A 23,997-nucleotide genomic window follows, 5' to 3' on the forward strand; every position below is an offset into this window, starting at 1 on the left:
CGAGTGGGGCTGTCCTACAGACAATGAAATTGAAGAGTAGACTCTGCATAAGGGGGGGGGGGCAACAATTTAGCAATATGAACAAAATGCTGGTTGCTCGGATTTTGGCTAGTTCCAATTACCTTGTTTTTTATGCTTTTCTTTCCTCTACTTCTTATTTTTAAATTCTAGAATGAACCCTTTAGGAATGAAAGGTCACATCGCCAAGCGATATGGTGACCTTGTCCATGACTTGTGGAGTGGAACATCGAAGACTGTTGCACCTCTCAAGCTAAGGGTAAGCACAGACATCCCTAGAGTTTTGGTAGTAACACGCTGGCAGAAACTATTTTCAATGTTATCACCACGTACAGCGTTAAGGACGAGGACTAAGAGAGACGACACACACAGCACATTGTGTGTCATCTGTCATAGCCCTCGTCCTTCGTGCTGCGTGGTGCTTTATGAATAATTGAATAACCCAAGCCTCCACCCTTTTATTTTCAGTGCTTCTGAGACAATAAAATAACTAGTCATTATTTGCTATCAATTAGCTCGCTGTTGTATGCAGAAAATTGTCATGGAAGGTGTGCATGATACAGTCTAACCTACTTATAACAATATTCAAGTGCCACAAAAATTCTATTGTTATAACCAGTAATTGTTATAACCTGGTTACATGAAAAAAATAAAAATATCAAATCGAATTCATATCAAACAGCTGTCGTGAGAAAACTATAATGCCAGGGAGGTCAATGCCCCTCCCCGCCGCTTTCCTCCATCTGGCTGCTGATTGTGTTCACTCGTTTAACTGTTTAACTCTGCTTCCTGCACGCTCCAGTCACGTTAACAAGCCGCGGCTTTCGACATTCGGGAATGGCACTACTATAACAACTGAAAAGAGGGGGTCACGAGCAACAAGCTATTTGCGAGCTCCACTAAGGTGTCGTTTTGGTAGCCCCAAAACGGGCCTTTTACAAAATGCGAGAAAGTTGTTGCAGCAGGCGGTCAGCTTGAGAAATCCAGAAGAAATGCTGGGCCAAGATCGCCACAAGCATCTCACCACCCATGTACTTCTCATTGGCTTGCACGAGAAAAGCCCATGTCCGTTGGCCTTGCTTTACGCGAAGCTAGCCGGCATTCTTCCCCATACTTCTTTGTGATTGGCTTAGAAGCTTGGAAAGCACGGTGCGTTGCATAATGCTGGTTCCCAAGAGTCAGCTTCGCCTCTGTACATAAATGTTACTTGGCAAAGCATGCGCAAAAGTATTGCAGTGAAGCATAACAAGCGTTGGAAGGGGCTATTGCCACGGGACAAATTGTTTTCCTTAATTATACACGCATGCACCCGGTATCTCCTGTTGCAGTACGAGCACTGATTTCCCTAATACGTGTACCGACAGGCCTTCAGAGCGTTTTCGAATGTGCCTGGGGCGGTTTGAGCCCTTAAGGGCAGTAAATGACATGAATTTATTTTTTCCAACTGTCCGATTTTTTGGACATATTCGTGGCCCCTTGGGAGTTGGAGAAATTGGACATGGATTGTGCAGCCTACCAAGAAGATGCTTCAAATGGTCCGTGGGGCAAACGAGTGGCTGAAGGACAAGAACAAATAGGACCTACGCATTGAGGAATGAAAGGGAAAGGAAGTGTGCTGCCGCTGTTTTGAAGGCGCTTGAGCTCAAAAGCCAATGCTTTGGCTCATGCCGAGATGGAGGTGTCCCATATGCAAACCAAAACAAACTCTTTAAAGCAATGAAACACAACACTGAGGTGCCGTGCGCAGGCTGAGAGTATGTCAGGACAGTTGAGGTTGACTTACAAGCTGTTGAGAGAGAATCTTAATGGTGACAAAGTTCAGCCCTCATACCACTGAGTTTGCTATCAGTTGATAGAAATAGCTTGTGTTCGAAAATATTTGCTTCTGTATGCTTCTCTTTTTTATTTTTATTTGAGAATATCCGATTCAATTTGCTATTTTTTTTTTTGAGAGGGAGAGAAATAAACTTTATTGCTAAACCAGGCTTCTTGAGCCCAAAGGTGGGTGGCCTCCTCAGTCCAGGTAGCCATGGCTCGCTGCCGCCGCCCGAGCCCTGTTCACCAACCGTAGCTGGCTGTCAGGGTCTTATGTCACCAGCAGAGCCTCCCACTGGTCTTCCGATTATTCTTCTATATCCGCTTCTTCCTCCATGTTATCGCCTGGTGGTGATGATGACGGTGATACTTCGCGGATATTTCTGCACTCCAGCACCGTATGGCGCAAGGTGTTGGGTGTGTCCGGCGGGCAGAACTTAGTCTCGCCCGTAGGTACCCGGATACATGGCGTGCAGCAGTGTTCCATGCGGGTAGGTTCCAGCCTTGAGTCTTCTCCAGGTTACCACTTGCTCCCTACTCATCGTCTTATGCGCGGGCGGGTAGCGACACCTCTGCTTCCTGTAGTGCGCCAGGATGTCTGAGTACTTTTTGGATATCCGTTCATCATCCTCGTCGCAGTCGTTGGTCTGTGTTCTCTGCGTGTAGGAGATGGCTCGGCGTGCATGATCTCTAGCCGCGGCGTGCGCCGCCTGGTTCCTCGCGAGAGACTCGTGTCCCGGCGTCCAGAGGATTTGTGCTGTTTCTATCTCAGTGTTGGTCAAGACCTGAAGTGCTGCGTTTCCGATCCTTCCGTTCACATATCTCCTGCATGCTTCTTGCGAGTCCGTCACCACTGTAACCAAGGTCTTCTTGCACGTTGCGATGGCCAGGGCTATGCCCAGCTCCTCCGCTGTGCTCACGTCCTTGGCACGTATGGATGTGGCTGTAAGTTCGCCCTTCTCGTCGACCACGCTGACTGCAAATCGGTCGTTTGTTCTGCACGCAGCTGCATCAGTGTATCTCACATTTGCTTCTTTGCTTTTTATTTCCTTTGCATTTTACTAGCCCCTCCCTTCTATTCTCTTTTTGAATAACATAAACACTATTCCTTAGTATTCAAACTGGATTAAGTCGTTTTTTAAATTTGTTTTTCATATGCTTACAAGAGAGTGACAGCATCGGGCGACATGGTTTCAGCCCTTCTTAACATAAAACATAGTTCTACGTCATTCAGGGAAAACCGGGAGAACTCAGGGAGTTTGGAAATGTCAACTTCGTAGACACCCTGTAGATGATAAACAATTTTAAGTCTTCCTCATTGGCTTGAATAGAGGCCTGCATTAGTTGTGGCATTTCAATTTCTTTTTAATATAAAGCAGTATGTTATAACTTTGTGTTTAGCTTGTCTGTAAGAACTTGCCAATGGGTAAGCCTATGTCATCTATGCAAGTGCTTAGATCATAAAATGTATTCTGCTTTCCTTCCAGTGGACAATTGGGAAATATGCACCTAGGTTCAATGGCTTTCAGCAGCATGACTCTCAGGAGCTGCTGGCTTTTCTCCTTGATGGTCTACATGAGGATCTCAATAGGTGGGTTCAGCACTTTAGAACCACAGTAGCAAATGTGCATGGCCTCTGCTGCGGCTAGTCTCTTATAGTTCAAAGGGCTTTCCAGTGCAAGAAACAAACACTGAAAAACTGTAGTATTGCTGACTGTGCTTCCTAGTGCAGTGTTGCAACCTGTTGTAAAATTTGGAAGCCGTAGTCTGTGGAGTCCGGCGTTGCACTAAGGGTTGTGCTCTAGTCTAGGCTACGGGGGCATCACATGGAGGCTAAGCAGACCCATGTTGTCATCCACACTTGCACGACGATGGTTGCTTCCTTACTGAAAAGTATGAGGTCGGGAGGTTAGAGAAATAGAACAGAGGTTTATTTACATTGGAAGGCAAACTTATTCAAATACAAAGGCATACTATTACTTTACGAAATACAGATCACAGTACTTAACAACTCCTGCCACGCAGCTTCATCGTCCTTGTAGCATAAACTGTGTAGAGCACATAAGAGAGAGACGAGACATTATTTCAGCACCACAGCTCGAACTCAACTGACCTTCTATTTCTTCAGTTCCCAGCCAATTCAGCTCCCGCGCTGCTAATGGCATCGTCTGACCTAGTCTTCTTTCCTAGGGCAATCGCGCTGATGTTGCGGGGACTACATAGTTCCCTTTCTAGAGAGCAGCATGATCTGCATCTTGCCTTGGTGGCACTGCAAGTCTGTCGGAGGGGTACACATTGTTGGCTTCACGAAGCGATTCGTCGCAGCAGGCTGGAATAGGTTAGAAGGTCACTACCCTTGCTGGCCAATGGCAGCAGCTCCTCCATGGCCCTGAAAATCTCGACTGGACAATGCTGATAACTGCTGGCCAGGAAGAGAATGGCTGGTGGCAAAGGGGGGGGACTTGGCGTGCAGCAACCAGCTGTGAAATGCTGACATACACCCCAAATAACAGGCAGCAGCAGAGCAAACCCCGCAATGTGGCTCTGCACTGCACTGGATCTCTCTTTAGACCTTCCAGGCTTGAAAGAAAACATGAGTGCAGAAACAACAGACTGCCTTTTGCTATGCAAATTTCAAAGGAATTTCATGCCAACAAAGTTCGCAATCATGGATGGAGTCCTGCTAAATGAAAGGGGATTTTTAGCTTAAAAAAAAAAAAAGGAGAGATCTCTAAATGCAGAACGAGTTTCAAGTTAGCCTCCTCAAGCCATTTGCAATGCTATGCAACTTTCCTGTCTTATATCTAATGGGGAGTTACTGTTGGAGGGTGAGACTCCATTGGAATAAGCAGCTATTTTTTTTATTGACATTTGATTAAGCCATGTCAGAGGCTAGTGGTCGGCCTCAAAGATGAACCTTGCTCCATACAAGTAACATGACAACTTCTGGACTGTCCAAGCCAAACAGGCACATTCCTTCTCTGAAGTGCTATAGGCTACTTCTCTTATAGTTAGTTTACAGCTGGCCGATCATAACCCGGCGTGGAGTGGAGCTGCTCAATTACTGGCAGTCAGTCGAATAATGCCGAATTCCAACATATGCTCATACTCTGCGTGTGCAACTTTGAGCTTGTCTGTAGCAAGGCGACAGGGCCAGAAGGATGCAGAAGGTCCGGAAGTGAGGATGTGGTGTCTAAGTCGGGGCAGACGGGTTTTTTCCACTAGGGCGGTGCGATGATTTCAGAAAATTCTCATAACAAAGCCTCAAAGGGTCCGTTGGAAACCTTAGTGCAAGAGAGTGCTAAATCTGTGGTTTCCGGTGTAGCAATGCCTTGCACAGAGAGGTAGGTTGTTGCATCCAGGAGACATTGTTTGATGTCTATGATGAGGTGGCAGTCTGTGATAAAATTGGCACCGGTAATAATATCGGCAACCATGAACAACCATCGGAACACTCTTCACAGGCCCAGGTTAAGTAGGGGTGAGCATTGTCGAAATACTGGAATGCGAGTGCCATTCATGTCTTGCAAGTACAGAAGGGGAGGAGCTGTGCGATCCGCTCGTGTAGCAGGTAGAATTCTGACCTGTGCACCCATGTTGATCAGGAAGCGTTTGCCAGTGACCTTATTGATGAAGTAGAAGAGGCTACATGTGGTGGGTCCGTGACCGCTCGTTGCCGTTCGCGGTTAGCCGGACGGTTTCCCGACCAAGTGCAAGGAAGAAGGCAACAACGTGCTTCCGCATGAAAATTGCAGGGATACTAGCAGATGGCTGGCCGATCTGCTACACTGTAGTGCTGGCGCTCACTGGATGGACTATTTCGACAAGATGGAGATAGGCGATGACGACAGGAAAAAGGAGAAACGTTCCTACAAGTGGTTGCAACCAGGAGCTCAGCCAGTCTATCACACAGCTAAGCAATGGGGAATGTTGATGCTGTCTCCGGCTGGTTTGGAGGTGAAGAATGTGCAGTGTGCGTCGCCGGCACCGGCATCACGGCTGCAACCAGCGGAAGTGAATTGGCAACTTCCATCATCTTGCCGGCCAACACAGCAAGCTCTGACAGATCTTGGGTTGAAGCAGTGGCCAGCACCATCTGGACTTGGGTGGGCAAGCGCTGAAGAAATAGCTCACGTACGAGGGCATTGTCTGTGGTGGAAGCGTGTCAGCCGAGAGGGTGAAGCATTCGGCGCAGTGACTGGCTTGGGCGTTGATTGCTTAGCTGTTCGAATAAGAGTAGCTGTTGTATTCTTGAGCATTCCGGCATAGCTGTACCATCAAGCATGGCGGCCTTGATTGCATCATAAGGCGATGCTGGGAGGGTGTGTGCGAATGAAAGGAGAAGGCACGCAATCTCGTTGATGATGGCTGCTGGAAGTGCATCTGTGACGTAATCCACGAGAGGTCGATATGGGCCTCTGCTTGGATGAACCATGCCATCAAGTTTCGTTCCCAAAATTCTGGCACGTGGATGACGAGACAACCGCAGTGGCTGAAGTGGGCTCAGCAGCTCCCGGATTGGTCAAGTCTTGCTGACATTCAGCATCGGTGTTCAGCATGGCTTCACTTCCTTTTTGTGTGGCGCATTATTACCAGGCACAAGTTTCACGTTGATCCAGACGTCCGCAGTTACCAATTGGGCTGATGAGAGAGAGACGAGGCGTTATTCCAGCACCGGAGCTCAAACTCAACTGATTTTTTTATTTCTTCGGTTCCCAGTCAATTCAGCTCCTGTGCTGCTCTTGGCATCACCTGGCTTTGTCTTTTTTCCTAGTCCGAAAAATTAGATGTTTGTGTAAAGCAATTCAAATGACACAGCTGGAATGTGCAAAGTAAGGTGAGGAGGAGGAGGAGGAATAAACTTTATTTGTGCACAGCAGATTTGAGACCTAGGCCTATAAAATTTTTATTAGTGAATAATTTTAACTATAGCATGAGCTACTGCACAGTACAAGATGTAGTGCTTTCGAATGTCAGGTCATTTTCCTGTCAGTTCTTTTTTTTTCTTCTTTTTTGTTTTTGTGCTGAACAGGGTACAAGAAAAGCCATACGTCGAACTGAAAGACAGTGCGGGGCGACCTGATGATGAAGTTGCTCGCGAGGCGTGGGAAAACCATGCTCTGCGCAATCGATCTGTGGTGGTGGACCTGTTCCACGGCCAGCTGCAGTCGACGGTAACCTGCAAGGTGTGCGGCCACACAAGTGTCCGTTTCGATCCTTTCAACTTCCTCTCACTGCCCTTGCCCATGGAGAGCTGTGTGCACGTTGAGGTGGTTGTAGTGCGGCTAGACGGCAGCATGCCCATCAGGTATGTGGGCCCCCTTTCATCTTATACTACCTTTTGCACCTCTTTGCACTTTTACCAGCACTATCTATGATTATTTACATTCACAGCAGTTTATCTGTGTGCGTTATGTGTCTGATATGTCTACATAACCGAGGCTGTGAACTACACATGCAGCAGCACTTCCCCCATGTGTGATTTGGTGCCCTGGTTTCCTACATTCTGTTCCTGTTTTGAGTCTAACAATAGCTGTGAAATGCCAGCAGCCCGAAATCTGGTTTTTTTGCTTCATTCAGTCAAAGCCTTCACCTACTTTATTCAGTGTACCAGGTCTGAATGTAACCAGGCTTCTAATTTTTCCTTTGTTTTTTCGTAAAAGCAGTGCATATCAGTGCACTTGTAATTAAGAGGAGACACTGTTGAGAGAGAAAGGTCTTGTTTTTTTTTCATCTATTAAAAAAACAAACTTAACATTACGATTTTGTTACGCTGATTTCAAAAATGTGATTTTCTTGTATGTCAATTAGTTTTGGAGATAATTAAAATGAATTATCCATTGTTTGAAGGTAGAATAACATATAAAATTCTTATTAAAGAGATACTATTGGCACATGTCTACATACTGAAAAGCATAAGCCTCACAATGGTAGGAGTACTTTCTTGATGTGATGATTTTTAGCTGAGCTGTAGCAGTTTGAGTTTCAATGTGGCAGACACACCCACTTTATGCTGCAATTTAGGGGAAAATTAAAAATTTGGGGGGATGTTATTTGAAAATTAACTCGTGCCGTTGTGTGCTCTACAAGTAGAGCTACATGTCACAACGAAAATAGCAGTGCTAACTGCTCTGAAGGCAGAGTTAGTTTCTTCAAGTTTGTAATTCCTGCGAAATTTTATTTGAGAGACCGTTGAAAAACGAAAGTCTAATTTCAACCAACTGAAGGACAAAATTGTAGTCTATTTACAATTATTCACAATTCTAATATTGTCAGCAGGCACCAGGCATGTAGTCCTGCTTGGAATTGCCTAATAGCGCGTGCGGCAAGAATGTTCACAATGAATGGGTTACACATTGTTCCGCTGTTCGTGCATGGCAAGCTCCACGCCGACATGCTATCACCGCAGACCTCGCACGAGACAACCATCTTTATGGCGAGGATGTAATTGCATTCACCTTGCACTTGAAAGACAACAGCAGAGTGTCTATAGCGTCGAGGCTCACCACAGTGAAACGTGTCTCCATCACATCCAAGCCTTCCGTAGCGGTATCCGAGGCAGTGGTAGCGTCGGCCGCACAAACGAGATCTGATTTTCACTTGTTAGCCGGCATTGATGCAACATCACAGTGTTTTTTTTTTTTTCTGCATCCTTCTTAATCTTCAATAAATCAGTGGGCTCCAACATGACGGTGATGTGCCGAAACGTGTGTCCAACGCAGCGGCTGTTGGGGGAGCCGCTTGTTGGCAATCATCGGGGCGTGTAGCATCAGCCCTTTCCTCCAAGGTTCACCGGCTGTCAGTCTCGTATGTTCACGGAGAATAAAAGAAAAATGAGAAAGAAGACGAGACTGTCGCGTGTTTTGAATTGCGCGCCATGCAGCGCGGCCCCGCCATTGAACGGTGGTGCTCCTCTTGTGCAGCAAAGCCGAACCACCGCCGCAGCGCGTTCTCGCTAGCCGCACAGTTTCCCGTGTTCTCTCCGCGTTTTCTTGAGATGACTAGCCAAAAAAAAGTGCAGTTTTGACGCCCGGAAGTATCGAACTCGGCACAAGTACCGACGGAAATGGCGTAAGACTGTTGAAAAAAACCACAGCCGGGAACAACGCCCGCGACGCGCCGATGTCGGTTAGGCCTACCGCCGACACCGGTTGCCGTGACAGTGGTGAAATCGGCGCTGCTGTGGATTTCGTCAGTGCATCGCAGAAAAAGATGGAATTCTTCAGAAGCGAATCAAGGTCGGTCGGTGCCCCTGCTGCTAGCACGGTGTTGTGCGAGATCGGCGCATTGACGGCACTGGTGACAGGTTCGGCATGCCCCACTTGCCGTGAACGGAAACTCTCCGTCCGAGAAGCAGCTGAGAAGCACAAAGGACTTCCGTCGTACCTAGAGCTACGCTGTGAAAATCCAGAGTGCCCTGAATCTGTGCTTTCGGGGCGAACACTCGCTACAACAGCGGGAGCTCGCGTGACTTCTTTGCCGTAAATGTGAAGGCTGTTTTGGCAGCGCGTGCTATAGCTGCTGGATATGACCAGCTTTCACGATTTTGTGCGATCATCGGCCTTCCAAAACTGCTGCATCACAAGACATCCCATGCTATTTATAAATGTGACCAAGATTCATGCAAAAACTATTGGATTTTGAAGAATAGAAGGTTTTGAAACTTTCAAACCTGTTTTTCTCATTTTCAAATGTTTTGATATATTCATGTCTTCCGGGAAGCCTTTTGTACACTTAGAATTGGTGTATACTAACAAAATTTGGCATACATACTCTTGAAGGTATGTAGAATGCCGATATCTACTTGAAATTTCAATATCAGTCGTCAATAATTACAATAGTACGAAGTTATGTCTCAGAGAACTGAAAGAAATAATGGTTGAAGTGTCAAAATTTTTTTGTCCCACTTCCAATAACTGAACACATTTTTTTTACTAGATATCGGCACTCTGTGATCTATGACGAGCTAAATAAGCTATAGCACATTACCTTTTGTGAAAGTTTAGTTCATAAAAAAGTGCCCGTAAAGATCGCTATAATTTGTCATTCAGTATAATATAACTTCAGAACTATAGCAGCTTCACAAAAACTAATTGCATATTTGAAATCTGCATAAAAAAACTCTCTAATTGGCTGCATTTTGAAGTCTCTGGTACAAATAATTAAAGAAACAATTGTTTCGAGGAGCCTCTCCCCTTAATATAGTGTAGCGATCATTACACTTTGAATATTACATTTTTTTCGAACCGAATATCAAATAGCAGACTATTCGAAACTACTATTCGGAAATTTGAATATTTGCACAACACTACCACTGTCTAGTAGTAAACGTTGCTGTGATGTCAAGAGGCTGAAGCAGGCGTAGGGCTGTGGGATAAGACTTCATGTGTTGTTTCTGAACATCGCGTGCAGGTATGGTCTGCAACTGAACCCGGATGAACGGTACCTTTCGGTGAAGCAGCAGTTGGCTCCCCTTTGTGGGCTGGCCCCACAGCAGCTGCTGCTGGCCGAGGTGTGGGGAGCTGTGGTGCGTGCCCTCCTGCCAGATGAGCGTCGAGTGCAGGCCATGGCAGGTGGAGTGGGGCTGTATGCTTATCAGGTGGCACCACCTCTGGAGAGCTCGGGCTTCGGTGATGATGGCAGCGCATCCACAGTTCCACCTCACGTTCGTGAACCCCAGACACTCACCCAGATCCAGAGGATGGTAGTTACCTGTGAGTGGGTTCTCAGCTTTTCCATTTTTGATGGCAATTCTTGAGGCAGACAGATGGGCTAGTTGGAATTTAGACAAAGACCTGTTCCAGCGTGTAAGAAAAAGGGCTCTACCTATTCTGTCATCCTTTTGTCTTTGCACCTCTTTTCATTTTTCTTATACTTTGGAACGTGTCTTTGTTCAACTGCCACTCTACACAGTCACTTCAATTTCACTTGGAACTGATGTTCCTTGGATCAATGAGCTATTGTGAATTGCGACTAATGTTGCACCAAACAACTGCCACAGCTCTTGAACTTCGTGAGCAACGAGCTAGTGTGGTCTTCATATGGTATGAAATGGACATACACAGAATGAGGCCGAACTGAAGCTGCATCAGAAATTCATTTTGTTTAGTCAATGTAGTGCTAATAAAAAATGGTGTTGCATTCTTGTTGGTGTTTGAAAGAAGCACAGGCAAGGAGTGCCACCCAAACTGAAATGGATAAGAGAGGAAGGACTAGCAGGACTCTCCAGCATAACTTTGCCCAGTGTTAATGCAGCCCAAGATCAGGGACCAGGAATCCAGGATTAGAAATCACGGCCCACGATCTGCCCTGGTTTCGCGGCCCAGGACCGATCGCTCCTGTGGTGTGCATTTTGCCACTAGTGCGGCTGGGGCATTACGGCCTGACGCAGAAACAGGGACCTTACTATTTGAGAGCGGGTGAAATTCCCCCCCCCCCCCTTGTGTGCGGCGTTACAGGGTCTCTCCTAAGCTTTTCCTCCATGACAGGGTAAGAGCAATGCTGGTCGGAGGCGCTGCCATATAACTTGGCGCACTGCTGAGAACATTGTCGGAGCGTGGTATGTTCGAATTAACCGTCGCAAATGCTTGCACATTCGAATTAGCGGGTGTTTTCGCCCATCGGAGTACACATAACTTTGACAGGACCACAGTGTCAGAATCAATAAACCGAAAATTTTGATTAAGAGTGTTTGAAATGATGATATTTGGCTGTATATGCCACTAATAAATAGCTCTCGTGATCTAGCGGTGGCATGCGGAAGTACACAGCACACGAAAATTCGCCAATGCGTACGTGCAGCATCAGTGTACCGAACATGATCACTCCTCCATGGGAAATGTATTTTTCCCAAATTTTGGACTGTCAGCTTGGGGTTGCGGCCCTTACACAAGTCTAAACGTTATTTGTATGAATGAGGCTGCCAGGGCTACTAAGGACATTATCTAAAATGTTTGAAGTATGATAAAGCAGTTCAGCTGAAATTTTTGAGGGAAAGTCAGACGGTACAGTAAAACCTCATTAGCTCAACCCTCATTAAGTCAGAAAATTAGATAATAGACAGTTTTAGTGTAACATTAGCGTAATAGTGGAGTTAAGAGAAATAGCGTTACCATTCTGCAAATGAACTTTGCAGAAAGCGAGATTTAGTATGGCATGATAGCCTAGCTTACATACAGTACGCTATTCCATTACGCTTTGAGTATCGTGTGCATAGTGCACGTAAGTGATTCTGTTTGTGCGTCCGGTAAATGGGAGAGGCAGCACAATGGAAGCCAGGAGCCCGTTGCGTTTGCACTTTCCATGTCCTTTGATCTGTGGTGAAACAAGCAGTACAAGCTGACTACCGTAGGCTCTGAAACCTTTTGATCTCAGAGCCCCTATGCCGGCGCCTACCTCCCAACTTCACCGATAGGTGGCACTGGCATCTCGGGCGTTTCTCTCATTAGGCTTGGATGCGTTTGAAACAAGAAATGATCTCGAAAACTCAAGGCTATCCATAATATTCAGTCGTCGAGGCGGCGTGAGACTAAGCGAAACCTGTTCGTACAGTATTTTTAATTCTACAAAAACATTGCCAAATTCAGTTCGGAGCCAGAAGCTGGAACTGCTGCCATTTTTTATGTAAGCTGTGTAAACCACACAAAAATCGTAATGTTAAATCTGAGAAATAGTGTGTGTACACTAAACAGGGTGGGTCGTTTAGCGTTCTGTGCATGTGCATTTCGATCCCGCTAAACCTGCTATTATGCTAAAGACGCTAAACTAAAACTGCCTAATTTGCACTCTCCTTCTGATCCCAGCAAGTGTATGTATTATTTAATGGTATCAATCTCTTTAATTTGGCTGTATTTGACCGCACACTGGTTAATGCGGATGGCCCTCGGAATGTGCCTGTAGCAGTTTGAGTCCTTATGGGCAGTAAAAGACATGCATTCATTTTTTCCAACTAGCTGATTTTTCGAGCGTTTTTGCAGTCCCTAGGCAGTTCGAAAAATCACAAATTGACTGTACAACTGACCAAGAAAATGCTTCAAATGGTCTATGGGACGAATGAGTGGCGGGTGGAGAGGAGAACAAAAACGACCTACGCATTGAGGAGTGAACGGGAAAGGAAGCATGCAGCCCTCATTTTGAAGGAGCTTGAGCTCAAAAAACAATGTTGGCCAATGCCAAGCTGCAGGTGTCCCTCATCCAAACCAAAATAAACTCTTTAAAGCAGTGAAACACAACTGTGAAGCGTAATGCTCGGGCTCAGAGCATGTCAGGACAGTTGAGGTTGACTTACGAGCTGTTTAGAGAGAATCTCAACTGTGACCAAGTTCGGGCCTCATACCACTGAACTTGCTATCAGTTGATAGAAAGCTCATATTCGAAAATATTTGCTTCTGTATGCATCTCCGTTTTATTCGTATGAGAATGTTCGACTCGATTTGCAATTTTATTCAAAGGCATTTTATTTGCTGTGCATTTTACAAACCCCTCCCTTCTGTTCTTTTTACTGGTCCTTAGTATTCAACTGGACTAAGTAGTTTTTTTGTTTTTGTTTTTGTTTTTCACATGCTTACTCGAGAGTGACAGCATTGGGCGACATGGTTTCAGCCTGTCTTGACATAAAACATATTCCGCGTCACTCAGGGAATTTTGCAAAGTCACTCGGGGAGAACATGGAAAACTCGGGGAAATCGGAAATGTCAACTTGGTAGACACCCTGCTTTGTTTCCATGTGTAGTTCCTATATTGCTTTCTGTGTGTCGGTGATGATGCATTGCCACTTGCAGTCAAGGTAGTAGCAGACAGTATGTTATTTTCCCTAGTGTCTTGTCGAGTAGAGCTCATCGAAGCCCTTCTGCATGCTGTACTGCAGGTGCCAATGGGCCCCACAGCAACAAGCCTGTGGTGAATGGCACTGTCCCGTCAGGAGATGGCCTGGGGCTGTGTGGGTCACCCATGGACATAGGCAATGCATTAGCAGGTGCTGGGGAGGCCACCTCTGCCTCTTGCCAGGTGACCACCATGGGGTTGTTTTGCTGCAGCAGACTGGGTGGCAGCCGGTGTGGGCCCCGAACCGTAAGCAGGGTCGTAAGTGCCGACACCACAACAAGGACGGATTCTTTCTTGTGTGTGCGTGCGCCTCTGCGCTCAGCCTTGTCCCTAAGCACACCTTCCTTGCATACATGCCTTCAGGTTGTGCGTGTGTAGTACCAGCGCCTCCACTTTCACCTTTTTGTGGTCATCAGTTTTTCGGCATTGTCACCCGCTGCCCCCCACTTGCTGCTGTTGCCGCTGCTCGTCTCTTTTTTGTTTATTTTCTTCCTTGCCTTTTGTGCCGCCGCCGCTGCTGTTGTTGTTGCTGCCTGTTCTTTGACACTGTGGCATCTCGAAGCCATACTCAGTCCAATTATGCAAATTTTGAAAGTTATACATTGGCTTAGCAGAATGCGTTGTTGGGCAAGTTGGTTCATTTTATTTGGAAAGATTGGATGCGCTTTGTAGACGATCACAAGGAAGAAGACGGGACAGGCGCATTTGCGCCTGTCCTGTCTTTTTTCTTTGTGATCGTCTACAAAGCGCATCCAATCTTTCCATATACATTGGCGGTTAGCAGTCTTTCCTGTGTACTTTCCACTGAGGAACCTATGAACCCTATGAATTGAGTTTTTTGACCGAGAAAAATTGCCTTTTGAGTGAGAGGTTGCATTGACATACAACAGGATGCATTGACAAACTGCCACAACCTGTAGCAACTAGGAGCACATATGCCTGCTGCTATGGACACAGTGTATGAGAGCACAACTAAACTCACACTTGTCAGTTAGATAACTAGATTATTTGCACAATTCCAGTTTGCACATTTTTTCAAACAATAAAATATGCATTACAGAAAGCAGTGCAAATCTACATTACGACTGAAGACTTTGCACTTTATTTTTCTGACAATGAAAATCTGCAGAGCATATAAACTGACGGTGCATTAGAATTGTGCAAATATACACTATATTTCTGCACCACAGGCACTGAGGGTGCACAAACACATCAATTGCAACACTGAATAGGACGCTACATATTTATCACCAAAGTCAAATAAATTTTTACTGATGCTGTTACATGTGCGTTGTATTCTCTTCTTGCTCATCATATCACTGCCCTGTTCAAAATAAGATGTTTTGATGACGTCTGAATGTAAACTACCACGACATACACTCCTTCAGAGATTATTGGTAATCGTGCTTTGCTACTATTATACATACTGGGTGCATGAGATATCTGAGGACACAACTTTAGATTTCCATACGCACTAGTGCTCTTAATTTGTTGTAATTTTTTAATACCTAATTTTGTTGCAGTCAATGCTAATGCCACTTAGCTAGCGTATTTGTTACAAGTTAACAGCCTTCAGTCTAAAACAGGAAATTAAAAGACTTGCAGTTGTCATTTTAAGCACTGGCAACATCGGCTTGGAGATAACCATTGTTTCTGATTGTGGTCAGGTCTTCCATTTTCAAAGTTGTGAAAGAGGTTGTGGATTCTAGCATTGTCATGTAGTCCATGCAAAAAGATAAATATACTGCCGGTGGCCAAATATAATGATTTCAGAGTTTGTTCAGTAGCTACAGGCTATTGCAAGTTACAACGCAATATAAGCAGGACACAAGCACCTCGTGGTTTCAAAGTCAACAATCAAGCTCCCTGTACAAGCAGACATTAGGTGTCCGTCCCACGTGACAAAATGCAGACTTCCATAGCACATGCCTTTAGCCCTGGCATGGGATCTTGCTTTAATGTGTATGGTGCTTTTGAATTCACTTTGTATTGATAAATTCTCGTAGGTTACATTCTTCACTGTGTGGCATGGAATATAGGATGGGGATTATTGTCTTAGTTTTTCTTAATCCCCGGTAACTAGCTGCTCTAGCCACAAGTTAGTCTTTTACACATGCCTGGCCTAATTGATGGCTGGTCATCTGTTGCTTCCGTATCAGGGACAGATGGCGGCGAACGAAGGCCCGCCTGAGCGACCAGACACCCCGGGTTCAACATCATCGGGAAGTGCTCTTGCCTCATGGAATGGGCTTGGGGGGGCATACCCAGAAATGCCATCTGGCATGAGCTCCAGCCTCACAAGCAATTGCTCTGCCGCCGACTTGTCTGACCTGCCTCGACGGAATTTCATTGTGGCTTACCACCGTAAAATGGTGAGTTGCTGTGCTGGTCAACAGCGCTTATAGCAGTTCCAACCTGTCTTGCAGCAATGGCCCATAGCTCTGCAACATAAATGCAGAGAATTTCGTTTCTACTCTCCTGTGAACATACATGTATTTTTTTCTTATTCTGTGAATTACTATTCTCATAACACATCTTCTAGCATGATTTTTCTAGAAAGCAGAAAATATGTTCCCTTCACTATTGAAGTTTTGGCACCTCACATGGTAGTGAAGGTGTGGTGCTGGTTAAATTTTGTTTCACCTCTCTTTCTTCTTTCCCCTCATGAAAAGCTAATTGGTATCATACTATGCTCTTCTGGCTGCTTTTCTTAATCTGAAGCATAAACTAAAATGGAGAATGTATGGCTGTTGCAGAGTGAATTCATTTGCATGTAATAGCAAAGTGCAATGAAATTTCTTTACTGTAAAATGACTGCTGATGGTATACAATGCATACTTCATTATCATTTATATCTACATGGGCAAAATTCCAAGGATCTAAATGCTTATTACAGTTGTAAAGTGGAATACAGAGCGTGTGTTCATATATTTATACATTCGACTTCTGGTAATTCAGCCCTGACGGGAACAACGAAATTGTTCGTATTATCCACCTGGTCAAATTAAACGAGATGCATAACATACACCAAAACACACCCCTAACTCATTTGGCAGTATGTGCCCGATTCTAACATGCTTCCTGAATCAAACATTTACTCACTTTATATGTGTCCATAGTACAGAACTAACGTAGAAGTGACATTTCAAGCAATAAAAATGGCCAAGGGTCTAATATGTGTGGCCCAAGAGGTCTGTTTCCTAAAGGAAGCTTTGGCATAATACAGCTGTGTTATATGTTAAAGCATATAGATGCCGCGACGATGGTTTTAGTTTCTGTCCGATTGCATCATGCAGGCAATCTTCAGCAGTTTTCTTTAACAAAATTTTTATGGACTTGAATTGAGCAAATCCTGTAATCAGACATGATGAGCTACCATTATTGCTTGAAAATTTTCCTAGAGCAGGCTGAAAAGGGCATTCTCAATGGTAGATGACGTGTGTTCAGCCCTTTTGCTGTCCCCTAAGCTCTGCTGAGGCATGCTGTCACAAAAGGGGTCACTGTTAAGGTCACCATAAGGGTCAGGTGCATGTTTGCTGACTGTTGACCAAGCTCAAGTTATCCAACGAAGGCCAGTTTTAGAATAGAAATAATGGAACTTTGGTCCCCTAGAAATGCAGGGATGTCGACGAGGACCTTCAGTCAAGATTGAATTCACTGGAAGTCTACAGTACATAGAAATTACTGTGTAGCCTCAAAGTGTTAGTCTATCATGGAACGCCTGAGGGATGACTGTTTGAGTCTTTATCAGTGTCTGAACAATAAGTAATTTTCACTCATAACTGTGTTTATGTTCTGACGTTCTTTAGTGTACTTGGCTGTCATTCACGTGATCAAATGCTTCTGGTGCCTTCAGAGCTAATTAAATGCATGGTCTCTCATTTATAGATGAGGCAGGACGTGTACTTCCTATCATCCCAGAAGACACGGCCAACGCTCTTTGGTCTGCCACTGGTCTTGCCTTGTCATGACGGCACAAGTCGACAGGACCTGTACAGGCTTGTATGGACACAGGTGGCACGACTGGTCTCTCCACTGCCGCCATCCGAGACCACTGTGCCCAACCATGCCCAGGACTGGTGAGCACTGCCTTCATACAAGGCTCACTCACTGTAGTATTAAGCTCATTCACGTCTACAAAGTGCTGCTGTTCAAACATTTGATGCCTCTTGTCACATGGGAAGCTGAAGGTACATTCACTTCGCCTGCACCCCGTGAACCAGTTCGCGAGGTGCTGCACTCTGCCATTCGTTTCAGCTATGCAGGAAAGACGGCACCCACTACACTGTCGGTGCCGAATTGGTGCAGGCATACAGGTGCAAAGCAGCAGCTTCACACCTGTACACCCCAGAAGCCGATCATACCTGCAGTTCAGGACCTCTCAAACATACACAATCCGTGCGCATTAGTCGGACATAACATAATGCCTGTACCGCGTCTGCACCTTGGTATTCATTTCGAGTGTCGCACTGTGCCTGCACCACAGAAATTTGGCTGCACAATTTCTGAACTTCTCATGAACCACCACGAACAGGTTTACAGCGGTGCAGGCGAATAGAACAGACCTTGAGTGTGAAGTAAGGAGCTTCTTCCTGACCTCTGTAGGCTGGCACAATCACTCGCTAATATTTTCTCAGGCTCTCTCGGTACTTGCTCACGTTCCTACCCACGCCCACTTATGAGCAGCAGCACTCACTCTTGCTCATAATTTCTCTCATTAAGGGGGGACCCTGCGCCTGAAAACGTTTTTTTTTTCTCTGTCGATTTTGATTAAACTTGCTGAATGTATGCATTTCAATGTGCTAGTTTTAAATATACAGTCAAACCTCGATATATCGAACACGGATATATCGAATTATTGCGTATATCGAACACTTTCTATATCACGTGGAAAATCGCATGCATTTTTAATTTTTTATTTCGAACGGGGCCGGATGTAAAATGGATATATCGAACTCCCGACGCCCCAGACCAAGTGCGCTCTGTTGACAGGAGGCGAGCTTTCCCGCAACACTCTCGAAGATAGCGGCGGCGCGATGGGCGTTCCAGACTGCTGCGTACGACAGCTCCCACATCGGTTGCGCCGAGGGCGCCATTTGAACGTAGCGGCGTACACACGCGGCGGCTTGGAGCCAGCCACGGCCGGTCTGGGCCGGTCTCGAGGGGAGAGGGGAGCGGGCGCTTCGCGCGCTTCTCTAAAAAGCGCGTGCTCCCCGGCCGCGAGCCAGCCCGCACCCCCGCCGTGCGCGCGTGTTCGAGGCGGCCGTGGAGCCAGTTGGAGCGCTTTGTCGGTGCTGAGCCACACAGCATGTGCATTGAGGACTTCGTTGGCGGTGACGGTAGCACCGGAACAGTGACGGAGTTAACAGACGTGGAGATCGCGGCAGAAGTGACTGCTGAGCGGCCAAACGAAGACGCTGCCGAGGCTGATCCAGCAAGCGCTGCTGTTGCCCCGCTCCCGACTGCAACTGAGGCTGTAGCTGCTTTGGCCGTTGTACGCCGCTACTGCGGCGCAATAGAAGGCACTGGACCGTCTCTTGTGGACCGTTTGGACTATGTTGAGGACGCCGTGGTCAAGCACGCGGTTGCCAATATGAAGCAGGCTACGCTGCTTCAGTACTTTCAGCGAACGAAATAAATACTTTGTTTGAAGCTTCATGTGAGTATCTATTGCGCCACGATTGGTTCATTGATTGATGTGTGCTAGTTTTTGACGCGTTTTCTACGTGATTTTATATATCGAATTCTGGCTATATCGAACTATTTTGCGATCACCGCGCTGTTCGATATATCGAGGTTCGACTGTACATCCAGTTTTCTTGCAGAGTAAATAACTTTCCAGAAATTGAAGAAATTCAGCTTCATTCCATAATTTGCTTGGAGGTGCACTATCTAGAAACTATACATGGCATAATGTGTATTGACGTACGAAAATGTGGAACTAACAAAGAGTGCAAATAAGCAAGTATGTTGTTCTAATCCAATATTATATCACATGAGAATATTGCAAACTTCAGTCAGAAATTCATCTAACTGCTAAAAGAAGAAACATTTTGTAAAAGTGGTCTAATAATGTTGTTGCATTTATCTTGCTTATTTGCACTCTACACAGGTTTGCTTTTCTGAGAAAAAAAAAAGAATTACAGTGATAGCACAAGTAGAAGCAGAGGTAATGCACCTCCAATACGGCATCATCATCAAAATTGTGGTTTTGAGAAAACAACAAAAAAACATTTCACAGTTGATATATTGAAAGAAAGTTTAAAAAACAGCACGAAAGGCCATCAGTAGGTGCTAGGTTATACCTGGTGCCTACTGGCCTAATAAGTCATGGCCGTTTGACTGTTGCCGGTCGACGACATAGCATGCACTGCGAGTAGGTCCACTTCAAAAGGATTACACGTTTTCAGGCCCTCAATTTCCCGCGAGCTCCATCCCAACGCAACTTCAGTGGAGATCTTGCAAACCACAGTCTGTTTAGTAGCGAGACTGTAATCCTGATAGCTCCGCGCAGCTACACAGAACCACTGTGAGTATTGCATGAGAAAACGCCGAGAATATTGTTCATTGCTGCAAGTCAGAGGAAAACGTAAGTAGTAGCGGGCTTTGTAACCGAGGGTGTTGCGCTATCGGCGCTCGGATCTTCAACAAAATGCCGAATGTTTCGCTCCGTGGCTGTCGTAGGTGCAATCTTGTCGAGCGTAGCTTTCTCATGTGCTCTTAACTTATCCACTTCCCCTTCAGTTATGACAACCGGCTTGTGGATATGCATGATCCAGAAAAGCAGTTGACGCGTCGACTTTCAGCGGTGGTATGACTTCAGCAACGACCTGGCGGGTATCCTGTGCCGACTCCGACGCAATCGTTTTCGTTTGCATTTCGTACGTTTCTGCCCGTAACAATTCACGGAACGAAACTTTGTCGGACCTCTAGCCACTCCAGCATGTCCAGCGTCGCAGTCGCGAGACTAAAACAAGATGGCAGCTGTTTTCGTCGTTTGAGTGCTCGTGGCCCTTGGAGCCAATCTTGACTCGCCATCTTGGTCACATACTCAAACTGGCCAAAAATAGCGTGCACCACGAATGTCTTTTTCTGTTGTTTTTTTCATGACTAGCGCCGGCAATGTTGCCGACCGACGAGTAAAGAAAGCCAGAAGCGTGAGCTTTTGAATAATACCAAAATGGGGTGGCAGTGCACGTAGTTATCGAGTTATGCGCGACGAAAATCGGGCGCGATTTGTCCCCGATTTTAAGAGCAACGCTTGTGGATTCGCATCGTTAGATAACGATAACGGAAAAACTACACAGTATTTTGTGACCAAATTTCGGAGATAGGCGTGGAGGCGTGTCAGGAACACAGAAAATAAAAATTGAAAATATGAATTTTGGGCCGATTTAAAATCCCAAAGACGCATGTCACCCCTTAAGGGAGGATGTGGCAATGAAAACTTTCCTTATTTATTTATTGCAATAAATTAGTGAAATTTAGCATGCAGGTGTGATTTGTTATGCTGGTATCATAACTGAAATTAGTTTTGTGCTATAAATTATAGTTTTCGAGGTACAATTGAGACCCTGATGGTCATCCCCAAATTAATTAATTACGCATTAGTTCCCCAAGATTTTCACATCCACATGTTCACGACGGCCCATTTTGTGCAATACAGCTATTGGTTTATTTTTTAAATGCCGAAATGAGCATAAAATTTTTAGTTTCCTAGGCATATTGTCTTACTAGGGACTTTTGCAAAAAAACCCATTATAAATTTTTTGATAAGGTGCAGTTAAAAATGGACAGCTGTATTGCACTCAATGTTTCAGGATCTAAATGCAAAAGACAGAATGATTTTGTCTTCATTCATTGTGAAACGGCACTGAGATGACTGAAAGCTGCACAAAATACAGTCGAACACGGATATATCGAACTCGAAGGGGATCGCGAATTAATTTGATATATCAAAAATTCGATATAAAAAATACAGGCCCAGAGACTTTACCTGTGGCGGACGATGACCTACCGATCGGCGCATTCAAGAATGACAACTATTTCCGCACACACGACGCAACGTCATGCTTTATTTGCGTGAAAAAAAATCGCTTATGTTGGTCTGCTTCTTCGCCTTGCAAATGAAATTAAAGATGCCAACCTCGATCTTATCGAGGCTGTTCAGGTGCGAAAGCCCGGTTCCTTCCATGTCGCCGCAACAACGGCGAATCAAGCTGAACGCTGCCGCCACTTCAGCGGCGGAGTACGAGCGTGTAGCCGCGCCCTCGTCCGGACGATCTTCGTCGCCACTCGAGCTGTCAGCCTGGGTCCCTCCGACTGCAGCTACAATATCCTCATCGGCGAGGCTCGCAACAGCCTGAACATTGCTGTCAACGTTCACATAATTGTCAGCAGACACTTCGGCTGGAACGGCAGCCGGGAAAAGGGACGACAACTCGCGAAACGCGTCGTCCATGCACTCATTGTCGCCGTCGCCGTCTTCGCAGGTTTCAGGAAGTTTGGCTGTCACGAGGCCTGCCTTCCGGAAGCAGTTGGCCACAGTATCCTGCTTCACGTCTCTCCAGGCGCCCGTCATCATTTGAATGGCCCCCAGCAGGTCAACGTTAAGCTCGGTGCCCATGCGGAGGTTCACCAAAAGCCTATCAATGAGTCGCCTCCTGTAGCCGACTTTGAACGACTTAATGATGCCCTGGTCGAGCGGCTGCAACTTTGCTGTCGTGTTCGCCGGCAGAAACTTGAGCGCGATGTTTTCGAGCTTGCAGGTGGTGTGATGGGCCGAGCAGTTATCGACGAGGAGGCAAGCGTGACGCCTCGATTTGCCCAGTTCGGCGTCCCACGCTTGCAGCCATTCTGTGAACAGCTGACGCGTCATCCATGCCTTCTTATTGAAGGCGTAGAGAACGGGGATCTGCTTACATTTTTTTAAGCAGCGCGGTGCCCTTGCTTTGCCAATCACTAAGGGCTGGAGCTTTTGAGAGCCATCCATGTTAGCAGTGAGCAGAACGCTCACGCGGACTCTTGCCCCCGTGACACGTGCTGCCACAGACGTCGAGCGTCTTGCTGGGCAGCATCTGCCAAAACAACCCGGTCTCGTCGGCGTTGAAGATTTCCGCGGATGAAAACTTCGCGCAAATTTCCGGCCATTCCTTCGAAATCCACTGCTGGATATTCTGGCTGATGACGGCTCCGCTTTCCCCAGAAATGGTTTTGCCAACTATCTTATGGCAGTTCTTAAACCTCTGCAGCCACCCTGTGTTGTCGGCGAAGTTGTCATCACCGAGTGCAGCGGCAAACCATTTGGCTTTAGCCATTAGCATTGGGCCATCCACCGGAATGTTCTTAGCCTGCACCTCTAAAAACCACGCATAGAGGGCCTTTTCAACTTTCTCGTGGGCAGGAGCGCGCACACGACAAGCTCCCGACGTTTGTAACTCCGCCACTTTCGACTTTATGTCCGCCTTGTTTTTTAACAAGGTGCTTAGAATGCTCCGAGGAATCCCGAAGTCGTCTGCCACCGTCGCACTTTTCTCGCCCGCCTCAACACGCTGAATGGCTTTCAGCTTTGTCGCAAAGTCCAGGTTCTTGTGCTTCTTGACGCTGCTTGTGCTTGCTGCGGCCATTGCTTCCGCGTCAGCTCACCACGATCCAGTCACACGTGTCATGAGACGCACGCAAAACAATAATGAACACGAAACACAAGAACGCGCACAAAACACAAGAATTCACGTGCGCACCGCACAGCCACCGCCAACAAAGTGCTCGCGATGGCCACCTCCGAGGGCGACAGCGACGTACGAAAGGCACGAGCTGTGGTTGGCTGAGCAAAACTCATCAAAAAGGAACAAGAAAAAAAAAGGCAAAAGGAGGAAGCCACCGCCGCCTTCGTTCCTGGCTACCTTTTCCGAGCCGATCACTATGGTTACGCGGGGGAAGGATGAGAGACATTGGGAGAGAGAAAAATAGAAGCAGTTCCGCAAGCAGGGTGTTGCCGCAAGTCGGAGAGCGTGTGCAGCGGGAGTACCGTCTGAGCCTCCCTCCCTCTCGCTCTCACATTTTCCGAGCCTTTCGGGGGAGGCGCGAAGCACGCGGGTGCAGCGAGTGCCAAGATCGCGCGGCGTTCTATATATCCAATAGCGGGTAAAAATATCGTTCGATATAAACGTACGAATTTCTATACTTTTACACAGAATTTTCAAGGGGATAATTTACGAGTTCAATACAGACAATAATTCGATATATAGGGGTTCGATATATCCGTGTTCGACTGTATGAAAGCTGAGAAAATTTCGCTCAAAGTTTCATTTGTTGTAAACATTTATATCCTTACTTTGAGCA

The 23,997-nt window shown here is 46.2% G+C and overlaps 1 protein-coding gene across 6 annotated transcripts in view; it reads left to right on the forward strand.

Annotated features, from left to right (window-relative positions):
* Positions 1 to 23,997, forward strand: part of Usp32 (Ubiquitin specific protease 32) — a 121,009-nt gene that overhangs the window by 63,309 nt on the left and 33,703 nt on the right. For 5 of the 6 annotated variants that reach the window (XM_065427386.1, XM_065427387.1, XM_065427388.2 and 2 more), the window contains 7 exons: positions 172 to 277; positions 3,321 to 3,424; positions 6,866 to 7,141; positions 10,246 to 10,547; positions 13,700 to 13,914; positions 15,816 to 16,028; positions 17,545 to 17,735. In XM_065427386.1, coding sequence (XP_065283458.1) covers positions 172 to 277; positions 3,321 to 3,424; positions 6,866 to 7,141; positions 10,246 to 10,547; positions 13,700 to 13,914; positions 15,816 to 16,028; positions 17,545 to 17,735 — 1,407 coding nt within the window. The remainder of the gene's footprint in view (positions 1 to 171; positions 278 to 3,320; positions 3,425 to 6,865; positions 7,142 to 10,245; positions 10,548 to 13,699; positions 13,915 to 15,815; positions 16,029 to 17,544; positions 17,736 to 23,997) is intronic. The other variant, XM_065427390.1, reaches the window with a different exon arrangement.

This window comes from Dermacentor albipictus, chromosome 2 (genome assembly GCF_038994185.2).
Source record: "Dermacentor albipictus isolate Rhodes 1998 colony chromosome 2, USDA_Dalb.pri_finalv2, whole genome shotgun sequence".
NCBI classification, from domain to species: Eukaryota; Metazoa; Arthropoda; class Arachnida; order Ixodida; family Ixodidae; genus Dermacentor; species Dermacentor albipictus.